Source organism: Phacochoerus africanus, chromosome 3 (genome assembly GCF_016906955.1).
Source record: "Phacochoerus africanus isolate WHEZ1 chromosome 3, ROS_Pafr_v1, whole genome shotgun sequence".
NCBI classification, from domain to species: domain Eukaryota; kingdom Metazoa; phylum Chordata; class Mammalia; order Artiodactyla; family Suidae; genus Phacochoerus; species Phacochoerus africanus.
This window is the reverse complement of record NC_062546.1, coordinates 170,001,749-170,011,387: the sequence shown is the minus strand read 5'-3', so window position 1 is coordinate 170,011,387 and position 9,639 is coordinate 170,001,749. Positions and strand designations below refer to the sequence as shown.

General features: G+C 43.3%; 1 protein-coding gene across 1 annotated transcript in view; it reads right to left on the bottom strand.

Moving 5' to 3' along the window:
* Positions 1 to 544: 544 nt before the first annotated feature.
* LOC125123424 (aldehyde oxidase 2) overlaps positions 545 to 9,639 on the bottom strand; it is a 94,182-nt gene continuing 85,087 nt past the window's right edge. Inside the window, exons 35-36 of the mRNA XM_047773184.1 lie at positions 4,172 to 4,247; positions 545 to 1,175 (exon numbers count right to left, since the gene is read on the bottom strand). Coding sequence (XP_047629140.1) covers positions 4,194 to 4,247 — 54 coding nt within the window. The 3' untranslated portion in view covers positions 545 to 1,175; positions 4,172 to 4,193. The remainder of the gene's footprint in view (positions 1,176 to 4,171; positions 4,248 to 9,639) is intronic.

Genomic DNA, 9,639 nt, shown 5'->3' with positions numbered 1-9,639 from the left:
CCAGGAGTCACTGCAGATGAAGGTTTAGTGAGCCTGATCCTGTGAATTCTGGCTGAGAGAGTGTCATTTTACCCTCTGACTTTCTGGTCAAATAGGGCCCAATTCCTATGCTGGTTTCTCCTCCTCCAAACACCTCTGAAAGGCAGATGAATGGAATTTGATGGATCCTGCATGTTCTAAACTGTAACGTAAAGGTGATTACAATTTAGAATTCTTTGGCTCTGTGTTACCCACTTCAGTATCTAGGAAACCAAGCAATCAAGTATATCTGAAACTGATACCAGATTGGATTTTTTTTTTAATTTTTAAGAATTAAAACAATTTTTTTTTATGGCTATACCCGTGACATTACAGAAGTTCCTGGGCCAGGGATTGAATCTGAGCCACAGCTGGCGACACCTGATACTTTAACCCACTGCCTGGGGCTAACCTACACCTCAGCAGGGACCCAAGCTACTGCAGTCAGATTCTTAACCTGCTACACCACAGCAGGAACTCCTGGATTTTTTTTTTTTTTTATAAACAATGTTTTTTAAAAAGTGTTTGTGATAATATATCAAAAAATGTTTTTACACTGCTTCTCCCCTCCAAATTCCAGATGAATGTTAACCTGTTGAACAGCTGACCGACACAAGGAACATACTCCTTTGCTGTCAAATGCACATACACAGACCCATAGCTACTCCATAGTAAAAACAAAACCAAACGGTACCAAACCTTTAGAACTTTCGTAGTGTCCCTACCTGTGGCCTTACCTGTGGCCACTGAATCAAACACATCCCTGGGAAGAGTAATTACAAGTTCACCTACTAAGAAGTCTTTCATTTTAGGATTGTAACCTGTATGACTAGTTCAGTTAGATTGGATGGACATGCAAAGGAAACATTTGCCTTCACAGCAATGTTTGCATGATCTATCCAGAAACAAATCAGCATTTCACTGCTTGCTGTGACTATTGCAGTGTTTGTCTGATGGCCTCTAGGCTAGAAAGTATAAGTCATTTGTAAGTATTGATTCATTGTGTTGATGTAATCAGACCTGATGAACGTTTCTAAATCATTAAAATATTTAAAGTGTTTTATATTTAAATGTTAAATTCTTATACTGTATAAGATAAGAATATCAGTTTGGAGTCCAGTTAGGATGAATAAGCCGTCTTTTCATTTGTGAAATACCTGGAAAAACAGAAAAGAGAATAATTATAAAAGTATATAAGTATCTCAACTTTTGTGTGTGAGGAGGACAATAATTCGTTGAAAAATTGGATTATAAACTTTACAGGTTTGAGTAAGTACATTTAGAAGTTACTTACTCTCCCTTGGCCTCCATGTCTTTGTTTATATAAGAACCAGACAGGGAATTCCCATCATGGCTCATGAGGATGCAGGTTCAATCCCTGGCCTTGCTCAGTGGGTTAAGGGATCTGGCGTTGCCATGGGCTGTGGTGTAGGTTGCAGACATGGGGCTTGGATCCGGCGTTGCTGTGGCTCTGGTGGAGGCCAGCGGCTATAGCTCTGATTTGACCCCTAGCCTGGGAATCTCCATGTGCCTCTCCATGTGTCTAAAAAGACAAAAGACAAAAACAAAAACAAAAAACAACCCACAGAGATCCTGTAAAATGAGATCAGAGGTTTTTACACATTTTTAGCAGAGGTTTAAGATGCCAGGGGGAACACACATACAGATTTGATTTTAGTGTGTTAACGAATTTAATAAAGTCAATGTTCAACACTGGCTTATAAATACATAAGAAAATGCGACACTAAAGGGTGCAAACATTTGAAATTATAGATAAAGGATGGCAGTTAAAGACTCAGAATGCAATTACTATTTGCATTTTGTTTTACTTGCAGGACAGTATGGAGTACAACATAGAAATAGTTGTAAGTGGAAAAGTGGCAAGAGTGTTTTTTTTGAGGAGGGATTTGTTTTGTTTTGTTCTTATATTTGTCTTGCAATCTGAGGATGGTCTTTAGTTTAAAGTCTGTACAAAAACTTGACAATCCAGTTCATTCATTACTGGTTTCCAGTTTGTTAAAATGTGGTATTTAGCAAATGTATGTGTGTGTGTGTGTGTGTGTGTGTGTGTGTGTGTGCATGCGTGTGCATGTAGCTGTCCTTTATTGAGGACTAGTGTCAGGCATACTACAATGCACTTTATATACCTTGTTATATGTAGGAATTAGAGTAGACTTGCCATCACAGCTACATTTAATTTAATTTAATTTATTTTTTTTGCTTTTTAGGGTCACACTCACAGCATAGGGAGGTTCCCAGGCTAGGGGTCGAATCGGAGCTATAGCTGCCGGCCTACACCACAGTCACAGCAATGCCAGATCCAAGCTGCATCTGTGACCTACACCACAGCTCACAGCAACGCCGGATCCCTTAAACCACTGAGCAAGGCCAGGGATTGAACCCGAAACCTCATGGTTCCTAGTTGGATTCATTTCCGCTGTGCCAGGACGGGAACTCCTATATTTAATTTTAATACTTGGAAAGAGAGAGGTAAGGAGAGTAATTAAAGAACTCAGGTATTTTGTCCTCCCTACCTGGGTGTCTGTTATTAAATTACTATTTTATAATAATTTAAAATATAATTTTAACTGTTGCCTGTTTTGATTTTTGATGTTATCGCGAAAGGAGAAACAAAAATGTCATTTATTTAGTCTGATTTAGCAAATCCATTAATGCAATTTCTCATCTGACAAAGCACAACAGAATATATATATCAACCCATGACTTGTGGGTTCTTTTAGACATTTAATTGGGAAATTAGCATTTGATGAAAAAAATTCACTTTCTCTGAATCTGTAATGTAGTTCTCTCTAGCTTCCTGTTTTTCTAGTGTTGCCCATTCAGTGTGCAGAAAAGCAGAAGTTTACTTTTCTAACAATAAGAATACTTGTTCCTTTTTATCAGCATCTGTTTCCCACTTGGTTTCGGTGGCCATTCTCCAAAGTCCTCAATGCTTTGCATTTTGTGTGAAGCAGCGGTACCAAATTGTAGCAGCTGCACTCAGTGAATACAAAGAAACAACTCTTTCAAATAGGCCTAACTAATTATAAGCGCAGTAATCAATAGATTTTAATTTGGTGTTTTGCACTCAAGTTGTAATCGATTCTTGAAAGAATCAGGATACTGGTAGGACCTTTAAAATATCTTAATCCACAGCATTCTCATTTTATTTATTTATTTATTTATTGGTTTTTTAAAATGATTTTTATTTTTTCCGTCGTAGCTGGTTTACAGTGTTCTGTCAATTTTCTACTGACCCAGTCATACATGCAAATATACATATATACAGTCTTTGTTTGTTGGTTTTTTTTTTTTGTCTTTTTAGGGCCACACGCTCAGCTAAGGAAGGTTCCCAGGCTAGGGGTCAAATTGGAGCTGCAGCCACCGGCCTACACCACAGCCACAGCAAGGCAGGATCCGAGCTGAGTCTGCGATCTACACCACAGCTCATGGCAACGCCAAATCCTTAACCCACTGAGAGAGACCAGGGATTGAACCTGCAACCTTGTGGTTCCTAGACAGATTCATTTCCACTGCACCACAATGGGAACTCCACATATATACATTCTTTTTCTCACATTATCATGCTCCATCCTAAGTGACTAGATAGAGTTCCCAGTGCTATACAGCAGGATCAGCATTCTCATATTGAATTTATTTTAAAAGAAAAAGAAAAACTGCCATGTTAGGTAAAGCACCCTGAGTTTCCTTTGTCAGGATCCAAAGCCACACACTTTTTTTTGTTTGTTTTTTGCCTTTTCTAGGGCCACTCCCGCGGCATCAGACCCAGGCTAGGGGTCTAATCGGAGCCGTAGCCACCAGCCTATGCCAGAGCCACAGCAACGCGGGATCCAAGCCATGTCTGCAACCTACACCACAGCTCACAGCAACGCCGGATCCTTAATCCACTGAGCAAGGCCAGGGATCGAACCTGAAACCTCATGGTTCCTAGTCGATTCGTTAACCACTGCGCCACTACGGGAACTCCAGGCACATTTATTGTAGAAGGATTAAAATGTTGGATAAGATTTTAAAAGGAAACTTGATTTACATACTTGTGCAATCTTAACATTCCACAGAATTCAGCTTGAAAGCCACGGGAGTGGCTGATCTTGTCTTTTTGAGTGATTATCTCTGGGCTCATTGGTCTTACCTTTTAGGAAATGACAGCAGCGTTATGCTACAGGGATAGACCAGGGCTTAAATGTTGTAGGGTCATCTCTTGGGATCTAGGAGAGAAAGCAAATGAAATACTTAATGTTATAATACCATTGCAATATTTCACCAGGAAAATGATATTGAATCTGTAGGTTTTGAAAAATGTTTCTGATGGGAGGAGGCAGGATTTTCCTGGGGACTGCACCATTCCTTTCAAGTGACAACTCTGAAGATACAGTGGGTTGGGGTTGTGATATTTGCTACCCATAATATTGGGCTAAGGGTCGAATCAGAGCTGCAGCTGCTGGTCTACACCAGAGCCACAGCAACGTGGGATCCAAGCCACATCTGCAACCTACGCCTCAGCCTGCAGCACCACCGGATCCTTCACTCACTGAGCGAGGGCAGGGATCAAACCCACATCCTCATGCTTACTAGTTGGGTTCTTAATCCACTGAGCCACAAGGGGAACTCTGTGTTTTCTATCTTTTCTGCATCTTAGATGTGAATCCCAAAGAGAATTTTAAATTCTGTGAACACGTTTGGGGGAGGGGCACGGGAAGGGGAAATGGTGAGACTGAGAGTTGTTCACGAACTACAGACCCAGACTCCTCTGCAGTGACCTGAGATCAGCCGTGTCTTCACCTTCAGCCAAGTGATTCATGTGCTATGATGCTCTTGCCAGGTGACCTCCGGGCTCACTGCTCTATCCTGGGCTACAAGCCCCAAGAAATTGACCTGTTTGTCCTCACCTCCTTTCTCTGCTGGGAACTCTCCCTCTTAGGTTTGGCCCCAAAACACAATGTACATTCCCCCCACTCTGCTTGCTGTCATGTTTTTGTTGACTTTTAGTAACAAAGATGTTAAACACATAAACAAGCTTCCCATAATAATGGAAAATTGTGAAGATTCCTGAAAGCTTGTCTCCTAAGCTTATCTCCCAAAAGTACAAAAAGAGGACAAAAAACAGTAAAAAACACAGCCCAACTCCTAACCTGGTTGGGATATCTTTACAAGTTCCACGTTTACTATTTGCTTGTAATCTGTGTTGAAGTGCAAATGGAAGGGACTAGTTTGCCCTCTTCAAAGGGACATCTCTGATTTTCTACCTAAATGCTGCTTTGGGAGTTACTGGGCTGTCTGACTTAGAATCAGCCTGTTCCGCCCGGGCTGGGCTGGACACTGGACAGTGCTCCTCAGTCTAGTCTAGGTAGATTCGGGTCAACTCTTAAGCTAAAGGCGATGAGGATTTTTAGTCTCTTCCAAAACCTACTTCCTATTCTCCTCCTCATTAGACCTGGGTTCCTGGGGTACCCTTCTGCTTTGGGACTCAGATCCATACTCAATCAGTCATCTTCTTGCTACCCCAGGCTTCTTCTCCTTCTTTTTTTTTTTTTTTTTTAGGGCCCTGGAGATTCCCAGGGTAGAGGTCGAATCAGAGCTATAGCTGCCGGCCTATTCCAGAGCCACAGCAACACAGGATCTGAGCCTTGTCTGTGACTTACACCACAGCTCACGGCTACACTGGATCCTTAACGCACTGAGCAAGGCCAGGGATCGAATCCGCATCCTCAGGGATGTTAGTCAGATTCGTTTCTCCTGAGACACCATGGGAACTCCTTACTGCAGCCTTCTCGAGTCTCACCTACTCCCAACTTATTAGATGAGGACACAACTTTCTTTTTTCTTTTTTCTTACTCTCTCCCTCCCTCCGCCCCCCTTTTTTTTTCTTTTTAGGGCCATACCTGCAGCATATGGAAGTTCCCAGGCTAGGGGTTGAATTGGAGCTGTAGCTGCCAGCCTCCACCACAGCCATAGAATCCCTGGATCTGAGCTGCCTTTGTGATCCACACTGCAGCTTGTGGTAACGCTGGATCCTTACCCCACTTAATGAGGTCAGGGATCGAACCCGCATCCTCGAGTACACTGTGTTGGTTCTTAACCCACTGAGCCACAACAGAACTGCACTTTCTTTTTTTTTTTTTAAGGACCCCAGCTTTGGGATTTAAACTGCTTTTCATTGGCCTTTGCTGATCTTCCTTTTAACTTCTCCCTTGTTTGGGGCCATCATGCCCTTCTTCCTTCCTCCTCTTTCTCCGTGGTTGGTTTTTTTTTTTTTTTACTTTTTAAAAATTTTTATATAATGGTTTTGATTTTTTTCATTATAGCTGGTTTACAGTATTCTGATGGATGATTGGATTAAGAAGATGTGTGTGTGTATATATACACAATGGAATACTTCTCAGCCATGAAAAAGAACAAAATAATGCCATTTGCAGCAACCTGGATGGAACTAGAGACTCTCATACTAAGTGAGGTTAAGTCAGAAAGAGAAAGACAAATACCATATGATATGACTTATATCTGGAATCTAGTATACAGCACAAATGAACCTTTCCACAGAAGGGAAAAATCATGGTTTCCGTGGTTGGTTCTTGACAGCTATAGTTAAAGTAATACATTCACCATGGATGTCAAGACTGATGCCACTTCTGGGAGTTCTGTTGTGGCTCAGCAGTAACGCATCCATGAAACACAGATTGGATCCCTGGATCCGGCATTGCAGTGGCTGTGGTGTAGGCCGGCAGCTGCAGATCTGATTTGACCCCTAGCCTGGGAACCTTCATTAGCTGAGAGTGAGGCCCTAAAAAGACAAAAAAAAAAAATAATAATAAAATAAAAAAATAAAGACCGATGACTCTTCTAGTTAAGTTTTCTGAGATATTCTGTTTCCATCCTCACTGGTTTCAAAGCCTAGTGTCATCAACCCAGGATTGTTCTTCAGATCTTCATGGTGCAGTAACAGATGAGCACAGGAACCCTCCCTTGTCCAAACCCCGCACATTCCAAAGAAAGGTTAAGCCGGAGTTCCCGTCGTGGTGCAGTGGTTAACGAATCCGACTAGGAACCATGAGGTTGCAGGTTCGGTCCCTGGCCTTGCTCAGTGGGTTAAGGACCCGGCGTTGCTGTGAGCTGTGGTGTAGGTTGCAGACACAGCTCGGATCCTGCGTTGCTGTGGCTCTGGCGTAGGCTGGTGGCTACAGCTCCGATTAGACCCCTAGCCTGAAAACCTCCATATGCTGCGGGAGCGGCCCTACAAAAGGCAAAAAAGACAAAAAAAAAAAAAAAGGAAGGTTGAGCCCTTGACCAGCTCCTGGGAGACAACACCTAAGCCCTTGAAAAATCTTGCCTTATAGGAGTGTTTTTGTTTACCTGAGCCTTGGGTCACATCATATCCTTTGACCTCTGGAAAGGCTGGACATGCAGGTGATCTGTTCCTGTGTGACTGATTCCCTAATAAAAATCTTGGACACCAAGGCTCAGCTGAGCTTCCCTGGCTGGCAATACTTTGTGTGTCTTCTCACATATCATTGCTGGGAAAAGTAGGTGCTGTCTGCGTGACTCCACTGGAAGACCACTAGAATCCTCATCTGGTCTCTCCTGCACTTGGCCCTATGTTCTTTTGCCTTTGCTGATGCTACTATGTATCCTTTCAATGTAATGAGCTGTTGTCACGAATAGAACAGCTTTCTGAGTTCTGTGAGTCCATCACTGAATCATGGAAACAGAAGGTAGCTTTGCCGACCTCTGCTGCCGTTATCACCATCATCAGTGCATACTGGCCACTTACTACGTGATGACTCCTAAGTGCTTTTCATGTATCTTATTCAAACCTTTTAACAATGGTGTAAAGTAACCAGAATTATTCTCTCCACAAACCTCTCCCCCTATTTTATACAGAAACTAAGTGATCAGAGAAATGAAATCATCAAAAGTAAGGCTGGTTTTCCAACCCAGACCCCTCTGATTCCAGGTCCATATCTTAACCACAAAGCTACAAAAAGTCCATCATAACTCACTTCCCTGACCTGATGAGGTGGCTGCCTTCTTCCTGTTTTCCTGTTCTGCATCGCTTATTCCCTCTCTTAATCTGAGGGATGCCTCCAGCTTTGCCCATCTAAAGGTAACCTTCCAGAGACCAGGCAGGAGAGCTTTTAGATGCAAAAATATACACTCACTAACAGTTTCAGATAATTCCCTTCAGCAATAAGAAAGGCCACTGTGTGAAGTATCACCATGTATTGCAGGAAACAAATCCCTGCATTCCTGGCACAAGCATGTTCAGCGTAAAACCGGTTTCACAACAAAATACCTTCCAAGACAGCGTGAGAGGCAGGGAGAGGAGGACATGGTGGAGAATGAGTGAGTGAATGCCTGAGTATATGTGCATGGGTGTGCACGTGTGTCAGGTGGTCTGTGTGTGCATCTCATGGGAACAGAACTACAGGTTCTGTATTCTGAGGGAGGCTCTGTGGCCACCTCCACTAAGTCGTCTCTCATCTCCTGAGTCGGGTGGTCCCAGTCTGTGCTCCATCTCACAGAACCCTCGTGACTCAAGTGTGTTTGTGCTGCTTTAAGGCTCTGCCAATTGTCTGTGGCTCAGCTTTCAGCACAATGGGCTGGAGACTGTGTTTCCACACGTTGTTGGGGTAGGTTCCAAAACCATAAGGCAAAGGAATGCGGGCTTCTAGGCCTGGCAATGCACCTCCCCCTGCTCAGAGAAACGCAAGGCTGTGTGTGCAGGTATAGGGTTGACGACTAACAACTGGGGACAAAACAGCAGAAAGCAAGGCAGGTAAAGCAGACTGCCCCCAGCACAGGAAATTCTCACATGCCCTTCCTCTTTCATCTGGCAGGAAGGGCTTCCTTTACTGCACTAAACAGGTGGCACTTTTTATTTCAAACTGAGGCATAGTTGATTTACAATGTTAATTTTTGGTGTACAAAAATGTGATTCAGTTATACATCTACACATATTTTTTTCTTTCTTTTTTTTTGTCTTTTTGCCTTTTCCAGGGCTGCACCCGTGGCATATGGAGGTTCCCAGGCTAGGGGTCGAATCCAAGCTGTATCTGCAGACCTGTGCCACAGCCACAGCAACTCGGGATCCATGCCGTGTCTGCGACCTACACCACAGCTCACGGCAACACCGAGTCCTTAACCCACTGAGCAAGGCCAGGGACCGAACCCGCCACCTCATGGTTCCTAGTTGGATTTGTTAACCACTGCGCCACGACAGGAACTCCAGTAGGATCGTGTTTACATGCTGCCAGCTTTCACAAAGTCTTAGGTGTCTAAAATGCTAAAGAAGCAGAAAGGAAAATGAGAGAGGGTGATAGTGATGGAGAAGGAGGAGAGTAGGTGGAAAGAAGCTGCTTTTGAGTTTTCAAAGTGGGGAACGTCACAGTCTCCAGAAACAAGACCGTCACCAACCTTATAGAATAGCAGGATAGGACAGCTGTGGCCACTTGGAACTGGGTAGTAGTCCAAATGAAAGGACTCTTTCCCATCAGGTTACCATAAAATCAGGCCCCTTGGAGTTCCCATCATGGCTAACCCTAAGCCTAACCCTAACCTTACTGCCTAGTATCCATGAAGATGCAGGTTCGATCCCTGGCCTCG